The 19459-nt window shown below is 36.5% G+C and overlaps 1 protein-coding gene across 2 annotated transcripts in view; it reads right to left on the reverse strand.

The window, feature by feature from the left end:
- LOC110217359 (putative ferric-chelate reductase 1) overlaps positions 1-19459 on the reverse strand; it is a 53739-nt gene that overhangs the window by 15076 nt on the left and 19204 nt on the right. For both annotated transcript variants that reach the window (XM_020999744.2, XM_020999760.2), the window contains exons 6-10: positions 14015-14096; positions 7701-7895; positions 3792-3893; positions 2140-2281; positions 424-540 (exon numbers count right to left, since the gene is read on the reverse strand). In XM_020999744.2, coding sequence (XP_020855403.1) covers positions 424-540; positions 2140-2281; positions 3792-3893; positions 7701-7895; positions 14015-14096 — 638 coding nt within the window. The remainder of the gene's footprint in view (positions 1-423; positions 541-2139; positions 2282-3791; positions 3894-7700; positions 7896-14014; positions 14097-19459) is intronic.

Below are 19459 nucleotides of genomic sequence, written 5' to 3' on the forward strand. Positions count from 1 at the left end.
GCCTATATCAGATTGCATGCCATCTTGGGGAGGGAGAAGAGGAGGGAGGGTGAGAAAATTTAAAACTTAAAAGCTTATGGAAGTGAATGCTAAAAACTAAAAAATTTATATTAAAAAAATCTCCTATTTATGCCACACACTGCATGGAAGCTTAATAAACATGAATGAAAGTAAACCACTGAACAAAATCCAAACTCGAAAAGCTAGATACCACTGCTCACCTAAATCCTAAAGGTATCTCTCTCATTCCCTTTTCCCTTTGTTCTCCTGGCCAAATATGTCAATTTTAAGATGCTCTTCAGCTTCTTTTTTAAGCTTTGACTTAATTAAACCAGTTAAGAAGGGTTTAGTAACGAAAAGTTCAAGCAATTCTATTTCTCTATTCATCAGTTAGGGAGAGACCCATAAAAAAAGCATACATACCATGAACTTTGATAAGAACTGGTGTAGATGAGGAGGAAACTGCTGTTTCTGTTGGTTCAGAAATGTTTACTTTCCGAGACGTTGTTAAAGGAATGTCAGGATGTTTCCGTATAATTCCTGCAAATATTAACATTGAGATGGTTAGTATGAAGAATAATGAATCCATTTATGTGTGTAAAGCTCTGACAATCATGAAAATCTTTGATTTATATTTTAAGAGAGTGTGACATTGAGAATGAGTTTCACCAAGACAGTTGCAGCATTATGTTCAGGAATGTCTACTAATCTAGAGCACTGATATTTCATTGATGTTAAGATGGTTTTAAGGCCTTATAAGGTTGGTATGCGTTATATTATTTTGGATTTGGAGTCAGAGTTCTATTTAACTCTGTTTCTTAATGCAGAGAACTGTGGGGAATTACATGAATTACATATACATAGCTTTATCTAAAGCCCTAACTTTGCTGTAGTTTGTATATGACACTAGAAGCATAGGTTTTCAGAGCAAGGAAGAGGCTTAAAGATATTTTAGTTCTGGGAGTCCAAAAACATGAATGGGAAAAGAATTAGTCTTCATTTCAATATAATTAATTTCTTTTGTTGTAATCTTGTGTATTTTATTTTACGTACTTAATGATATTATTTTAAGAAGGGGTCACAGGCTTCACTAGACAACCAAAGAGATCCATTCAGGAATGTGCTGGGACAAGTTCTTCCCAGTTTTAATTGTTAAATTTCTTAGTATATTTATAGGTTGGAAATCAGCAAATACTACAAATCTTTGTTTCTTTTTTTAATTTTTTTTTTTTGGTGAGGTGATTGGGGTTAAGTGACTTGCCCAGAGTCAGACAGCTAGTGAGTGTTATATGTCTGAGGTCAGATTTGAACTCAAATCCTACTGACTCCCGGGCTGGTGTTCTATCCATTGCACCACCTAGCTGCCCCCAGACTATTTACTTCTTCATGGAGCCCCTTGGATAGCCCTGCAGAATTATTGGGCTCCATGGAACACAGTCTGGCAATCATTGCACGAATTTACTGATTCTTACATTAGGTGCTTACAGCTTCTCAAAAAGATGGGAGAAGTGAGAAGATTGGGAAAAAACAATTTTCCCCCTTTTGTATTTCTCCCATTCATCACTGAAGTCTATACCTAGTAGGTCTATAAAGCAGAAAATGACATGGATGAGAATAATGCCACTAAAAAAGGAAATATCTTTGATAATTCTAAAAAACCCCAAAGCCTTCAACCCTCTGGACTCTTTGAGATCTTTCCAAAACTCTGAAAAACATAGTTTGTTTTGCTTTTTAGTAAAATCACTTATGAAAACTTTCTATGTTAAAAACACATTAAAAACATAAAAGACAATCAAAGAAATAAATATAAGAAATAATAGGGGCAGCTAGGTGGCGCAGTGGATAGAGCACCGGCCCTGGAGTCAGGAGGACCTGAGTTCAAATCCAGCCTCAGACACACAATACTTCCTAGCTGTGTGACTCTGGGCAAGTCACTTAACCCCAATTGCCTCATTAAAAAAAATAATAAAATATGGGAAAGGAATAGAGGGCAGAATACTTAAAAGGGCCATTGTAAGGTTTACAAAGGATCCTTTCTCTTCCCATACCTATAATAGGAACACCCCATCTTACCATTGTCATTATAAGGGAAGCTTGGTAGCATGGAAACTTATGTAAATCTGGATGAATGTCACTCACCATTCTGAACTGGCCCCAAAGTCAGAAAAACATAATAGAGGTCATCAGAATCACTTTGTTCAATTGATATGGGATTGCTGGTGATGAAACTGCATTTGATGACACCATTGTTGAAAGATGTCTCTATATTCCTCACTTCACCCTATAACAAGGCAGACAGATGATTACTGTAATTGCTAGATGCTTTATTTCCATTAGAAAACTCTGAAATACTGTATTTAATTTTTTTTTAAAGTTTTACCTTTATTTTTATTTTTTTCAAGTTTCACCTATTATCTGTCCAGTGAAAACATTATAATGCACAATCAATTTTTTTTTGGCATTATAGGAATACCTCAAGCAATAATGGTGTGTGTGTGTGTGTGTGTGTGTGTGTGTGTGTGTGTGTGTGTGTGTGTATTTTAGTCTACAAAACACTGAGTTCCCCTACATTGTCTCATTGGATCAAATAGGCAGGGCAGGTATTCATTTTATGGATGAGAAAAAGGAAGACCAAAGAGCATAAATGATTTGTCCACGATGTTAGGGCTAAAAAGCCAGGGTGTCAAAGCCAGGCCTAGAACCTATTCCAGTTACTTTTGATTTGAACGATAAGAATGATTGCATGATATTTATTTGGAGATCAAATACAGATCACTATATAAAGTGCTTTGCAAAACTTAAAGTAACATATTAATATTAAATATTAATAATACTTATATAGTACTTGAAATCTTATCTCATTTGATCCTTAGTGTTTTTTTCCACTTGAAATAGGTTTCAAATAGCAAAAAACCAGTTTACATGCAACCGCTCAAAAGCAAAGTTTTAAAGTGAGGTACACCTTGTCTACAGCTAATTAACACCATTTTAGGACCATTTCATGAGGTTGAATTTTGATAGATTTGCTTTCAATATCATAGGATAAAATGCTTTATGAATCTCCCAACACTATATATATAAGCGAGCTATCTCAATTATTTCTTTGTTGGACAGTATATCTTTGTTCTGCTGTATTTCATAAATATATGCAGGTCTTCTAATTACAGCAGACCTGGATAACTACAAATTCATCAGCACTATTTTTGTGGTCAGAGGACTAGTGTTCAAATTCCACCTCTGACCTTGGGCAAATCACTGAACTTCTCAAAGACTTACTTGGCTCATTTGGAAAATCAAGGAGGTTGGACTAAACGATCTTTGAAGACTCTTCTAGCTCTAAATCTATGATGACCATCATGAAAATATTCATAGCTATGCATTAGTAATAACAAAGAGCTGTTGTAAGAATCAAATGAGATAACATTTCAAGTACCATATAAATGTTATTATTAATATTTAACATTTATATGTTGCTTTAAGTTGTGCAAAGTTCTTTATATAGTGATCTCTGTTTGATCTCCAAATAAACGTCATGCAATCATTCTTATCATTCAAATCAAAAGTAATTTGATTGAGATAGATTTGGTAGACACTGATGACTAAAAGAAGATGTATCTAGCATTTTAAATTTTCTTCTTTATAAAAAGAATTACTATTTCATTTCATTTTTTTTTCAAGGGAACAAAGTAATATTTTTAACACAGGCACTGCAAAGCTCCGTGATCTATCTGCCATCCTTAACCTAACAAGAAGTATAAGAAGAGTTAAGGAATATACAGTAACACCATTACCAGAGGTTTAATATCTGGACGTGTTCGGCCAGTCGCGTAGGCATATTGTACTATTACTTGTCCAGTCTCATTCAGCATGCAGATATAAACATCATCATCCCCCTAGAATAGAGACATCAGCATGCAAAGAAATTTTGTGATTAGCACAGAATATAAAACCTAAATACTAAATGAATGAAAGATACTAGATATGACATGATGTATCCATAGAACTACCTATCAAATTTGCTTCTAAAAAGGAATCCCATAAGTAATGAACTGATCCAACCATTTTGGACAGCAATTTGAAACTACACTCAAAGGGCTATCAAACTGTGTATACCCTTTGATCTTGCAACACCACTACTAGGTCTGAATCCCAAAGAGATTTAAAAAAAGAGGGAGGGGAGAAGAGCCTATTTGAACAAAAATATTTATAGTAGCTCTTTTTGTGGTGGCTAAGAATTGGAAATTTGAGGGGATGCCTATCAATTGGGAAATGGCTGAACAAATTGTGCGTATTGTAATGGAATATTATTGTGCTATAAGAAATGCCAAGCAAAACAATCTTCTTCATTTATTTATTTATTTATTTTTTATAGGCAGACACTTTAATGAAGCTTTTTTTTTTTTTTACAAATAGGCTTTAGGAGAATTAAGCAATGCTGCTGGCGTTAGATGCAATCCTGGGCTACAAGTCAGCACACTCCTTGGCAACAGGCCCTGTGATGGCTGAACCTTTCATCATGCCTTTGTTGTTTACTGTGACCCCTGCATTGTCTTCAAAATGTAGGAACACAAAGCAAAACAATTTTAGGGAAAAAAAATGGAAAGTCCTATATGAACTGATACAAAGTAAAGTGAGCAGAAGCAGGAAAACATTGTACACAGTAACAGGAATATTGTAAGATGATCAACTATGAATGACTTAGCTATACTTAACAATACAGTGATCCAAAGACAATCCCCAGAGGACCTATGATGAAAAATAGTATCCACTTCCAGAGTGATGTCATTTGCATACTAACTGAAGCTTACTAATTTTTCCTTCCTTCCTTCCTTCCTTCCTTCCTTCCTTCCTTCCTTCCTTCCTTCCTTCCTTCCTTCCTTTTTCCTTCCTTCCTTCCTTCCTTCCTTCCTTCCTTCCTTCCTTCCTTCCTTCCTTCCTTCCTTCCTTCCTTCCTTCCTTCCTTCCTTCTTTTATCCTTCCTTCCTTCTTCTTGCTTCCTTCCTTCCTTCCTTGCTTCCTTCCTTCCTTCCTTCCTTCTTCCTTTGTTTTCTTTCACAAAATGACAAATATGAAAAAAATAAAAAAGAATCCCATAAAATAAACAAACAAACAAAAATCTGGTAATTTTATATCAGGAAAATACAGACTATGCCCTGACCTAGATTCTCCTCTTAGAACCCTACTTTAGTTTATTTTTCTGCTCTATTTTTGTGAAGCTACTGATAGAATGATAGTTAGGGATAGGAATAGAGACTGGACTGCTATAAGACTTTCTTTGAATTCCCCAGTGCTTAGCACAGTGCCTGGCACACAGTAAGCACTTGAGAAATGCTTGTTGCCTGAACTGACCTGTGATGTATGGAATTCCCAGGTGAGGAAACTTCTTCTACCAATGCAGGTTTGTACAGTCTCCAAAGCTAATACACTTAGAGAGCTGCCTTAGAGTAGTGAGAGTTTAAGTAACTTGCCCAGGGTCATTCAGCCATTGTGTATCAAAGGTAGGACTTCAACACAGATCTTCCTGGCTTTAAGGCCAGTTCTTGATCCATTATGCAACATACTTGAAAATTATATCTACTAAAACATGGCTTTCACATTAATTGGTCATGATCAAATTATTGATCTTCAAGACACTTCAAGGCTCTACTTTCTTTAGGTTGGCTTTTCAATGGGAAAAAGACCATACCTATCTCTTTCTAACCTTGAAGTTACCCTCCCCCTCCTCCAAATTATAAAGAAAATGAAAAGTATTTAATCCTTAAGGAAAAAGTTGAAGTCCCCAGCATTAAATTCTTACATAAAGATATCTCATTCTTTCCTTTTAAAAATAGAAATAATTTTTTTACATAGACTTAAAAAATTTTTTTAATCAGAAAAAAACCTTCCTTCTCTCCTTCCAACCTTCCCTCCTCCTTACCCCACTGAGAAAAAAAGAAAAGCAAAAACTGTATCATAAACATGCAGAGTTGAGAGAAACAAATCTCTGCATTGGCTACACTGAAAAAGAACCTCTCTATCAGGAGGTTGGTAGTATGTTTCATCATGAGTTCTCTGGAATCATGGTTTATAATTCTGCTGGTCAGAGTTCCTAAGTCTTTCAAAATTGTTGGTCTTTACAATGTCGTTACTGTATAAATTATTTTCTTGGTTCTACTCTTTTCTTTCTGCATCAGTTCATACAAGTCTTTCCAGGTTTCTCTGAAACTAGCCCCTTCGTAATTTCTTATAGCACAATAGTATTCTATTACATCCATACACTATAACTTATTCAGCCCTCCCCCAACTTATTGGCATTCCTTCAGTTTCCAGTTCTTTGCCATCAAAAGAGTTCCATCTCTGTAGTTTGTTTCGCTTAGGATTTACCCCTGCTTTAATCTTTACACCCTCTTATTCCCCACCTCCCTTGTCCCATTTCCCTCTTGTGTCTTTGATGAGTAAAAAGTATTTTTGTAATCAACTGTGTGCACGTACACACATGCACATGTGTGTATTCAACATTTCCCAAAAGGGGCAGCAAAAGATATGAACATTGACTCTTAAGGTATAAAAAGATAATAAACTATGAATAATCAAGATTGAACAAACCCTTTAAACCAATAATTCTTAACCTATTTTGTGTCATGGCCCTCTTTGGTAAAGGCTATGGACCTCTTCAGGGGCAGCTGCATGGTACAGTGGATAGAGTTCTAGACCTGGAGTAGGAAGACTTATCTTCCTGAGTTTAAATCTGGCTTCAAACACTCACTAGCTATGTGACCCTGGGTAAGTCACTTAACCCTGTTTCCTTCAGTTTTTACATTTGTAAAATGAAGAAGGAAATGGCAAACAATTCCAGCATCTTTGCTAAGAAAACCCCAAATGGGGTCACAAAGATTTGGGCATTACTGAAAAATGACTGAACAACAACAAAAATGTACCTCTTCTCAGAAAGATTGTTTTTTTTTTTAAATTTTCTTTTAGGCAATTGGGGTTAAGTGACTTGCCCAGGGTCACACAGCTAGTACTTGTCAAATGTTTGGTCTGAGGCCGGATTTGAACTCAGGTCCTCCTGACTTCAGAGCCAGTGCTCTATCCACTGAACCACCTAGCTGTCCCAGAACGATTGTTTTTAAAAGAAGAAAATAAAATATATATGATTACAAAGGAAAACAAATATATTGAAATAAAGTTTTATTTTTCCCTATTCAAATTTATGGAATTTTAAAAATCTATCTATGGATCCCTTTGGGGGGTGGTAGTCTGTAGACCTCAGGTGAAGAGCCTCTGCTCAAAACCAATCATTAACTCCCTTTCCCCGAAGTACAGAATTAAAACAACTTTAGAAATAAAGACCTTTCTATGCACAGTAGATACAGTTTTGGACCTAGAATCATGAAGACTTGGCTACAAATGCCTCCTCTGACTATTATTAACTGTACAGCACGTCATGTAACTTCCCTGGGTTTCATTTTCCTTATCTGTAAACTAGGGATAATACCCATCCACCTCATACACTAGTTATGAGGCTTAAATGAAATTATTATGCACATAAAGGATTTTATAAGTTTCAAAGCGCTATATCAATGTCAGTTATTATCTTGCTTGATCCCACTTATGTTTCAAAGGACTGTCAAAGCACAGTATCTGCCACCCAGCTCGGTTTCAGATTCCTACCTTTTGTCTGAAAGCGTCTTCCTTTCTAGGCAAGACGTGTGACTTACCATTAAAGTATCACTGGAAAACCCAATGGAAACATAACCATCAGAAAGGCTGCTCATTTCAAATCTGAAACTCTGACGATCTATCAATTCAGAAGACATGAACAGACAATCTGTGTCTGTAGGGTCACAATTTTCCGGACTTCTGAAACAAAACTTGCTTTTACCACAGTCACTGGAATTCATTGATTGTAAAGCCTGTAAGCAAAATGCAAAAAAACAAAACCAAAACCAAAACAAACCTCAAAAAAACCAAACAATACTATTTTGTTTTCCAAATAAAATTAAATCTGAAAAAATTATGAAATTCAGAGCGAATAAAACTGAAAAATGCTCCCCAAATAAATATGCTTGGATCTCACTTTAGGATTTAGAAGTAAATGGGATGTCCCAGTGAAGACTTCTCAGTGTAACTAAAGTTTGGGATAAGACTATCCTAAATCTGGTAATAAGTTCAGGAGGTAGGATAGGGCTAAGTATAGATTTCTGTAAGTCCCCTTTTCTCCCAGTGCCACATTAGTACTTAAAGTTTGCTAAGTCTGAAACCTCCTCCCTGCACTTAGTTGTAAGCTATATTTCTGTCAGAGTGACCTGGCTAATGTCTAGCTTGACTGCACCTTCTTAATTGCTTCTTTGACATTATCCCATCAAACTAAGAAATATAGAGATGTATACTATTTCCTTTGTTCTATGGTAGAGTTTTGTATAATGGACAGTTGGTGGGAGGGGACTTTACCCACTGGGGCTATTTAACTTGGTTCTTAGCTCCTGTACTCTATCTCCCCTCGTCAGAGTATACTGGTGGAGGGACACCCAAATCTCGGGATTTGAAATAATAATAATAAATTAACTTTCTGTTTCTCCTTGGACACCTCTGTGTTTTGTTTTTTTTTAATTTGAGTGGCATCCCACACAGAAGTATACAGGTATACCTTGGTTAAGGTTAAGATTGCCCTGAACAATGATGTTTCAAAATAACATTAATGCAATGTGATTGAATCCCAGAGTAGTCACAGACTCCCACTATAACAATATTAAGTTGACTATCCATTTGTTTTTTTAGAACCAAATGTATTTATAATGACATTTTACCTAATCCAGTTTTGGGCAAGTCAAACAAAGTCAACTAGAATTTATTAAGCACCTACTATATGTCAAGGAAAGGCAAAAAATAGTCCCTATTCTCAAATAGCTCATAGTCTATTAATTAATGGTTAGGAGGGGGTTGAATGTCAATGTAATACCTAAATATATGTGTGTGTAGATCTGGATCTAAGAAAAGTTAGACTTATTAATAAAGTGAATACGATTTAGGTACGCTTAAATACATTTGTATTTATTTTTTACTTTGCTCTTACTGTCTAGAAGGTTGTAGGCACTGCTATTTTTTCTGGTGCAGGCTAGTGGTTTGGCTTAGTGGCTGGGTTTAGAGTCAAGAAGGTCTGGGTTTAATATTTTTATCTCAACCACCAACCCTGAAGGTCTCCCCTGAGCCAGTTTGATTTTTTTTTTTTAATTAAAGGGGCCATCCCTTGACTCACTTCCAAAGAGGCCGATTCACTGAATGGGCATTACCCCACCAGAACCAGAAAAGACCTTAGCTTAAAAGGGCTGGGGGGTCTCCCATTGCATCCTGGGCCATCTCTAGTCATCCAGATGGATATCAGGCAACTGGGCTCATATGGCTCTGGAGGAGAAAGTGAGGCTGGTGACCTTGCACAGCCCTCCTTCACTCAAATCAAAGTCAATTGCAAGTCATGTCATCATCTCCCTGATGTCATGGTCCTCTTGGAGAAGGAAGGACAAACACAACCGCCTGGGGCAAGTCATTTAGCCTCTATATGCCTTAGGCAACTGCCTAGGATTTCTCCACTAAACTATTCATGCTTTTGTCTGAGGGAGTTCAATCTGCTGATCTGACAAGCTGTAAGAGATCTTTTGATATTCCTATTTATTTATATAATATTTACCTAGATTCTACTTTAGGTCTCATCTTTCAAGGGCTAGACTATGAACTTCTTGAAGATAGGCTGGGTGACCTGTATTTCTTTTATTTTTCTAAAATTCAGTTTTATTTTATTTTTAGATTCATATTCTCTCACTTCCTCCTCCTCAGTCCCATCTAGAAAGCAAGAAAACCTTTCACATTTCTTTTCTTTCTCCTATAACACTAGTATAGAGTTTGACACATAGTAAACACCCATACATACTTGATGGAGTTTTTACTTAGGAAGATTTACTTGTGAAAAGTTGTATGAAGATATTTTACATGAACATAATTTACTGAATATCTAAAATTAATATTTTAGTAATTGAAATGAAAAAGATACATATTTAAATTAATTATCCTTTTTATCATGTAAGCTTTAAATTTTATAAAAATAAAAAAATTAAATTTTATAAAATTTTATAATTTTCTTAAAGAGGGCTGGGAAGACAATTGATGAGCAGGATATAAAACAGAGAATTTTAGGTATATGTAATATGTAGAGGTAGCATAGCATGGGGTAGCTAGGGAGTGCCAGGCCTGCCTGAAGTCAGGAAGACATCTTCTTGAGTTCAAATCTGTTCACTGACATTTACACGTGACCCTGGGCAAGTCACTTAACCCTATTTGTGTCAGTTTTCTGACCTATAAAATTAGCTGGAGAAGGAAATGTCAAACCAATCCAGTATCTTCACCAAAAAAAAACTCCAAATGAGGTCTCAAAGGGTCAAACACCTGAAATGACTAAACAACAAAAACAAACAACAAAATACAACATAGAGAATTAAAGACCAGGCTCCAACTGAGCTGGGTTCAAGTCTTGCCTATGAGACATGGAAGCTTTGTTAGCATGACCAAGCCAATTAACTTTTCAATGCCTTCAGCAATTCTCTAAAACTTTCAGTTATTGAACAGCTGAAGGACTTCACTGGTAGAGGGAGTTTCTTCTGGGGCTGCTTCCTAAACAGAAATCAAAGGAGATACAGGCCCTCACCACCCCCCCCCCCAAATATGATATGAGTAACCTCACGCTATTGTGTCAAATATGTCACCCTGGTCCTTTAAAAAAATAAGTTTCAATTTGAAGAGTTAATTTAAGTTAGCTGGGTCACAGACTTCTAGCCTAAGACAGGGTAGGCGCTAGCTATAGGAAAAGACTCACAGAAAGAGACGATGCAAACAACAGGATCACAGAAGGCAGAGAATTGCTTCAAAAGAAAGACTTTCCTTCTAACTCATTGTTCTAAAACCCCCAGAAAAGAAGCTTTAAAAAAAGGCCTCCTTCCTGAACTTGCTTTCAGAGCCATGAATAGATTTGGGAGGGGCAAGTGGAAAGAAGAAAAGATTCAGAACATTTGCTGTGGGAAATTAACTAACAAGGCTAGATAGGAGAGGGAGAACAAGTACACAAGATAACTGGGATACAAGGGAGAGTAAGAAGGGAAAAGAAAAGGTCCAGACAAAGGGCTAGAAGATCAGGGAGATCAGCTTCAAACACTGGTGGGGAAAGTGCTTAGGAAAGGTTTCATTGAGCAGTCTGCAGAGCCCTGAAAGAAGGCAGTCTCTGCAAAAAGAAAGATTGGGATGGGAGGGACGGGATGGACTGTGAAGGCAAAGACCCAGAGATGAAAAGGGAAAGGTCAAGAATGGTGGATAAAGATAGGTCCAGTTTGAGTGGAGCAGAGAACATGTGATGGGGTAAGTGTAGACAGTCATGTAGAGGGCTTTGGATGTATAACCATCCGGAATTTATACTTCATTCAGTAGATAACAGGAGACCTTTGAAAGAAGGAATGGAGGGGTGACAGGACGTGGCATATCACAGAAATTACAAGGCAATCTTCTCTGATTCTCCTACATAAGTAATGGTATTATTTTGTAGTGTAGTTATTTGCCTCTCATATATAGTAGTACATTAAATTCAATGAAGGCAGGGATTCTGTCTTCTCTACCTTAGTAGATGGTAGCTTAATCATTTGTTGAATTGAATTTTCAATAGCTGTTAATCTCTACTGTCAACAACATTTGGTTTATTCTCCTTTTTCTTAGCTGTGTCTGATATGTGTTTGTGGATTATTTTATTCATAGTGTTTCTAGAAAGGTATTTCTTAACACTGATTTCCCACAGATTAATTTCCAATTGTTAGAGTTAGAAGGGTTTAAGTTTCCACAGGCAGAATAATGCAGAAATTTAAAGAACAGCTCCAGGAAGTAGTACACTGTAGGTGGGCTCGGGCTTAGCCAATAAAAAGTAAGTTGATGGTTCCATAAAGACCCCAAAATCAAGATAAGGGTCGAGCCAGCTCAGACCAGTTAGGGTCAACCTGAGGACACCTGAAAAATGTTAGTGCGCCTACTTAATGAATTTCATTACTATTATCTGACACACCCCGCATAAAATTAGAGCCTCATTAACGAGTCACGGGACGTATGACCAAGGGAGGGGGAACATACCAGAGCATGTCAAGGGGAAACATGTAAGGAAAGGTGTAACCTGGGAAGGGATGGACCAATCCAGGCCTGGGAGGTTTCGCAACAAATTCAACTGCATAAAAGCACACTTGCCCTTGCACTCAGGGCCCACCCCTCCTGAAGAGGGGATGAGCCGGCTTCTGGCCAGAAACGTCTAAATCCTCTGGACTTTCTCTGTAATAAACTTTCTTGATACTAAATTGTGGTGTCAAGCCTATTTCTAACACAATAATAAAACAATAAATGCATTTTGGGTGGGGGTCAATCCTCTTCCCAATGCATTTAACAAGCATTTATTAAGCCACCAAGCACTGCGCTAAGTGCTGGCAATACAAATACAAGCAAAAGGAAAGAGTCCCTGCCCTCAATGTGCCCTCAGTTCTAATGGGGGGGGGATGTCTATTAGAACACATAAAAGGCTTGTCATGGTGGAGAAAGAAGTCTGGAGAGTCAGGAGTAGAGCCCTGAGAAAAATGAAAGGGTGAATATGGCTAGGCTGGAAACTTCCTTTAAATTGAGATTTCTGTGAGTAATTGACCAGAGAAAGGGGCTGCAGGGGTAGAGGGATTTCCTAAGGTGAGAATGCTGCTAGGAAATGGTATTAGAATAGAGTGTTAGATCTAAAAGATAATCTAGTCAAATCCCTTCTTTTACAGATGAGGAAACTGCATTTTAAAAAAGTTAAGTGACTTGATTATTTCCAATTTATCTTGCATGTAGCTTGGTTGAACATAGTTATTTGCATGTTATCCCCATTAGATTGTGAACTCCTTGAGAGCAGGGAGTATCTTTTGCCTTTGTTATCTCCAGCACTTAGCACACTGCCAGGCACATAGCAGGCACTTTAAAAATGTTTATTAACTGACTGACTTGCCTCCAAGGTTATAAAGTTAGTCACAGAATTCAGTTCAAATCAATTCAATTCAATAAGCATTTATTAAGTATTTACTATGCCTTGGGCAATACTAGGGATATCATGAAAACACAAACAAGGAATGGCTACTGTTCTCAAAGAGCTTACATTCTATTGGAGGAAAATATGCATAGAGAAACTTAAATACAAAATACATAAAAATCTATTTTTGGAGGGAGGGATTTAGCAACTGAGGATATCAGGAAAGGCTCCATGCATGACATAGGGTTTGGGCTGAGCTTTGAAGGAAGTTAGGGATTCTCTGTGGCCAATGCAAGAAAGTAGTGCATTCTTGGTTAGAGGGACAATTTGAACAGAGGCACAGTGATGGGAGAAGAAATGTCTAAGGGGAATAGCAGCCAGGTCAGTTTGATGGACAGTGTGTGGAAAGTAACAAGAAGCTGGAAAAGGAAGGCTGGAGGCAGATTCTGAAGGGCTTTTACGAAGTACAAAATTTTGTACTTTATTTTGGAGGCAAGGGGAAACCACTGAGCCACTGTGTAGTGGAAAGAGACTGGAGACATGGAAACTAATTAAGAGGTTATCCCAACTATTTGGGTGAGATGCAATATGGGCCAGAACTAGGACTGGGGGCACAAGAATGGAGAGAAGGAAATGTGAGCTACGTTATGGAAATAGAATAGATAAGATAGTCTACTATGGCATCAAGGGTCTGAATATGGATTATTGGAAGTATGGTGGTACCCTTAACAGAAACAGGGTTGGGCAGAAAACCTTGGGGTATTGACTCCCAGTCTGCTAGTTCCCACTATGCCCAGGTGCCTCCTTCCTACAAGTGGGCCACCATGTCTAAACCTGAAGAGGTGTAGGTGCTCTGGATAAATGTGTGCTAAGAAAGAGAGAAAACCTTGATTCAACTTAATCTCATTCTTCCTTTTCCCCAGAGTTCTAGATTGTATCTGAAGCTTTAAGATATGCATTTACCTTAGTTGATCCTGTCAAGGTTTGGAGAGTCTGGCTTTTAATACTAACTCCAGGTTCATCCAAATCTTGAAACACAGTTGCTCTGCCAAGGAAATAAGAGCCAGATTACACATGAGGTAAGAAATTTGTGTAAATTGTTTTGTGCCACAGTTGAACATGTCAAAAGTAAACTTTTCTTCCCATGCCAACCAAACACACACACACACACACACACACACACACACACACACACACAATCCCTATTTCTGTTAATGGCATCACCATCCACCACCCACTTTCAAAACTTTAGTCATCCTTGATTCTTCCTTCTTCCTTATCTTCCCCTTCCCCCAACATATGGAATCTATTGTCAAGTCTTTTTTTATAGGTCAGTTAAAGCTTTTAATGAACTTTATCCAAAGTATTTATAGATTTTTTCTCACAAAAAAACTATAAGCAAAAAACCCCAATGATATGTAGACTGCAGAACAAAAAAAGGTATACCAAATTTTTTTTCCAGAATTGGTTAACTTATTATTAGTGATAATCAAGGAAGCCACTTCAAAATAAATAATATTTATACTATCTTTGATGATTACTGCTAACCCTTTGCCTTAGTTTTGTACCCATTGCTTATTTGTGTATTGTAAATGAACAGTGTCCCAAAAGTCTGAATGCAATTTAGTGCTGTGATAATAGTTTGACTAAATAAGATAATAAATAATAAATTTTAGTAGTTTAAAATTTCCCTAAGACCTTTGGGATATCCTGTATAAAAAAGATCCAAGTAATAACAGTGAGAAAACTATTTACTGTTACATGGAATTTTGTTCTCTTCTTGAAATATATCAGCACACAATCATATTAAGAACAACTAATAAAAAACATGGCATTGTTCAGGGAGATGGTTAAATCCATTATGGTTCTGCCTAGCCTTAAATTCATTATCATCTCTCCTATATAGAACTATATATGATCTCCAAATTGGTTGAAATAAAAAACACGTGTCATGGATCCATTGGAAAACATATTAAACACTTCTTCAGTTGATGCATTCTTTCTCCAATGACATCAAAATGTTATTTGGACTGGATAAATAGAAAATTCTTAATGTGCTCTATGGAAAGATGTAGATTGAAAGCTTCAAGTTTATGTACAGGTCAAATTAAGCCAATGGACAATGAGTATGCTTATAAATACTTTGGTCTCCTCCAGGCAAGATGCATAGCAAAAGGATATCAAGGAGAAGATTTGGCTTAACATATCACGAGATGTACTGGTATCTTGAAATCAAAGCCAAATGAGAAAAGGAATAGAATATTAGAATGCTTTGCTAGTAACATGTTGTTAACATTACTTTAAAGGTGTTTTTCCTATGGTTGATTGTCTCTCTGAAGTCACTTACATCTGTTTCCTTATTTCCATTCCTATTGTCTCCAGCCTCCAGGCCTTTGTCTCATCTTGCCTCCATGTCACAATAAAGAAAGCCAAATTGACAAGAGACCCATTGAGTTCTAAAAACACACTGACCAATTCAGACTCGTTAGCTCTCCTGATTTCAGAATCCATGTAAATAACCACCTTTCTGATAGGCAACATTGTCTGGCACATAGTAAACACTTCATAGAATGTGTGTTGACTTACTGACATGTTATGATACTGCTGAGTAGACCTTGGCTAACTGTTACCTTAATTACACTTCAAGAGACACTCTTGTCATCTCAATACTCCATTTATACACACACACCCTCTCTCTCTTAGGGTACGTTACTTTTAGAGATGACTACTCATGCATTTTGTATTTATTTTAGGTTCAGTTTCAGAAGGGTGTTTGAAGTGGGAAACAGAATTCTTTGCCTGTCCTAAAAAATCTACCTTACTTGCTCTCCCATTTATTGTATTGCTTTAGCCTTTATATGCAGACAATAGAGGTGGTATGATGGGTTGTGAATAGTTAACCAGGAGGACTTGGGTTTGAGTCCTGTCTCTGACACACATTGGTTGTGTAACCTTGAGCAAGTCACTTAACTTCTCTGTGGCTCAGGCAACTTAGGGAGTATATTGCAGAGATGGTGTTTTCCTGAATTTGTAGAGGGAGTTCTCAGCCAGTAGTTCCCTATTGCCAATGAAATCACAAGTCCACTCCCTATCTAGTAATGCACAAATACGTTTTCCTGTATTAAAAATGAGAAGTGGCTGAAGAACTCTATTTTTTTGTGCAAATTTGCAAAGTTGGCACAAATGATTTACTTAGATATCCAAAGCTACTCTGTCTTTTCCTTGGGTTTTCATAAATGTTGTATTTCAAGATTCTGGCTGTCTTTCAGATATAGCTGTTTCTCTTTACTCTTTCTCACACCTGCAGTTACTGAGGTACCCTTCATCTCATCTGGGAAGTTTAACTGCACAATTCTCTTACTCATTGTCACATGCCAGGACTGTAGACCCTGGTATAAGTGCCAGATGAGTACTTCCCTGACCTCACTAAAGAAAGCTTCCTTGCTTCTGGTCTCCAACATACCTCCCTTACTTCTGTACTTGTATGAATAAATTATTATATTCACTAACACTTTGGGGTCCCTTGCTTTGAAAAGAATGAATTCCCTAGCTGCATAGCTATAAGAAATAAACTCAAAGAATCTGCCAGCTAATCAGGATGTAGCTTTCTTTTGTGTCATGTTATTTTTCCTTTTACCTTGTTTCCAACAAGAAACATTACATAAATTATTAGGTCATCTTGTATTTTAATGGTGGTGATAAGTATTTGCAAAAAAGACCACCATACAAATAATTGTTACCTATTCACTAATCTCTATTTCAGAGAATTAACAAATAGAGATTTTTTGAATAAAATAATTACTATTACATATAATCTCATATCTTACATACATTATACATTATAACATTATAAATTACTTTTATAATATTAAATTTTACACAGTGGTATGAACACTGCCCTATTTATGTCCTTTTCTGAAATTTCTTCTCTTTCTATATTTTTTAATGTTTAATTAACACTTTTCTTTCTTTTTCCCCTACCAAAAAAAAAACCCAACCCTTCCTTATATGACATAAGTATGGTCAACCAAAACAGATTCTTGTATTGGCTGCATTTGAAAACATATGTCTCATTCTTCACCTTTAGTCTACCACTTTTTTGCCAAAAGGTAGAAATCATGTCTTTTCATCAGTGTTGTGGAGTCATCAAGGTAGAGAGATTCTACAAAGAACTTGGTAAGACCCTACAAATTAAATTGATATATACTCTTTCTGTATTTCTGTTAATTTCATTACCAACCTCTGTCCAGGCTCAACACCTTGGTGTGACCCTTTACTTTTACTTTTTCCTCATTCCGCGTATCCAAATGGTTGTTGAGTCTTGTTAACTCTATAATTTTTCATCTATACCCTTCTCTTTAATCCTATTGTAGTCCAAGACTAGAAAGTTACCTTTCTATTTCAATTATGTTACAATAAGCACAATTAATTAACAAACAATTGCTTGCTTGGTATAGATTCATGGTTTCCTACAAACATTGGGAATAGTTGAGGATAGTAAGAATATGTTTCAGAAATAAGGAAGGAGAGAGGCCAAAGACTTGCAGGCCTCTATGTTACAAATATTTTCTTCAAAACAAGAATTTGAAGGAGCCAGATGGAGCAAGCATCAAGTATAACCAAACAAAAAAAGAAATTGCTATTTTGATCAACAGAAAGTAACTCGTTCCTGAATCATATGTGTATAGTCATTTCTTGACTTATTAGGGGAAAAGATCAAAGTACAAATCTAGAAAAATAAAAATTACAAAAAGATATGGCATGCAAATAAAATGCCTTTAACCTGAATTAAACAAGTTATTGATCATTTAAAAAAAGAGATACAGACAGGAGGACAGAGATATCAATTCCAGTTATTTCCTCCAAAAAAAGCCTTCATTAGGAAACACTTGACTTACTGGCCAAGTGTAGACATATGACAGCAAAGAGCAAGATGAGTTTAGATAATAAACTCATTTGTAAAGTCTTGAGGAGGATGGTGGAAGATTTTGGGCAACATCACTTCATCAAACTGAAAGAAGTAAAGGAGGACAAAATTAGTTAAATAAAGCTTGGTGAAAGATACTAAACAAAGCCTTCTGAGGACATTTACAGAGGACAAATGAAAAGAAAGATGGAAGAGAATTGCAAAGGGTTTTTATAACAAACTTTTCACCATCAAGCAGAGTGGAACCACTATGCTTGGATGCAAGATGCTTATGAGAAAGTAGAAATGGCAGTAAAGAGAATGAAAAGCAGCTGGAGTAGACCAAGTATACATAGAAGAGATCCATGCTAGAGATAATGCCATTGAGAGATTGATTCATAGGGAAACACACCAAAGGTGCAGAAAAAAAAATCTGTCCTTACTAATACCAAAGAAAAGTGACTGAAAGAACATAAAAAACAAATTAACTGGAGTATATGTCTTTTCCCAATCTACAGAAATTTTTATAAGAATAATTTATACATATTTTGAGAATATCTTTGACAAAAGTATGAAATAATCTGGCTTTAAAAAGTGTTTTCTACTGTAGATTTCATTTTCATTTTTACAATCACAAATCTACTGAAAGATATAAAGAATAGAATTAGGCTTATTTTTTACTATAAAAATAATTTGATTTGGTACAACAAAATGCCACCTTAAAGGTTATATTCCAACAACATTCCTTTGAATACATGCATCAAAATTATGTAAGATTCCTCGAAAGATACAAAGAACTTTGTTCAACAAGTTTATATATGTAGATATAGATGTTTTATATATTACAATGAGGTAAAAGGCATGTGTCGTGTGTCATCTTGAAAGAATTCAGACTCAGACTGTCTCCAAATCAAGCAAAGGCATTTATTTGGGGTGATGCACCTAGTGGACCCTGTTCCTTAAGGGAGACAGGCACCTCTCTGGACTGAAGCATGGAGTTTATACAAAGCAAAAAATACTAACAAATATCCTGGGTCTGGTCCAAACCATGATTGCTTGGTTACTGAGGCAATTTGGAGCTGTGCATGTGGCTACCCATAATGTATACAGAAAAGCCCACTTGGGGGGTATTAATTTGTGATAATGATATTATAAGCTCAGGTTCACCTTAAGGTGAGACAAGATGGATAGTGCATAGGTCTGCTTTAGGGAAAGTCCCTTCTATGGTTTTGTGGCCAATATTGTATAGGGGTAATACACTCACTGGTTAAAATATATTTATGTAGGCAACCGGTGGTTCTTCATTGTTTAGCAACTGTTGTTGAGACTCACATTATTGCTAACATTGCTGCCCCCATTAACTCTCCCCCTCAAGCAATATGGAACCCCAAATCATTTGGGTGGACAAAGGGTGGAGATCTCTTTAATATATTATTTAGATCTATCTATCTATCATCTTAGAAAGACTGCAAATAGATAAATTGGGTTCAACTAAACAGGAG

The sequence above is a fragment of the Phascolarctos cinereus genome, unplaced genomic scaffold (genome assembly GCF_003287225.1).
Source record: "Phascolarctos cinereus isolate Bilbo 61053 unplaced genomic scaffold, phaCin_HiC Scaffold_5;HRSCAF=322, whole genome shotgun sequence".
Lineage (NCBI taxonomy): Eukaryota > Metazoa > Chordata > Mammalia > Diprotodontia > Phascolarctidae > Phascolarctos > Phascolarctos cinereus.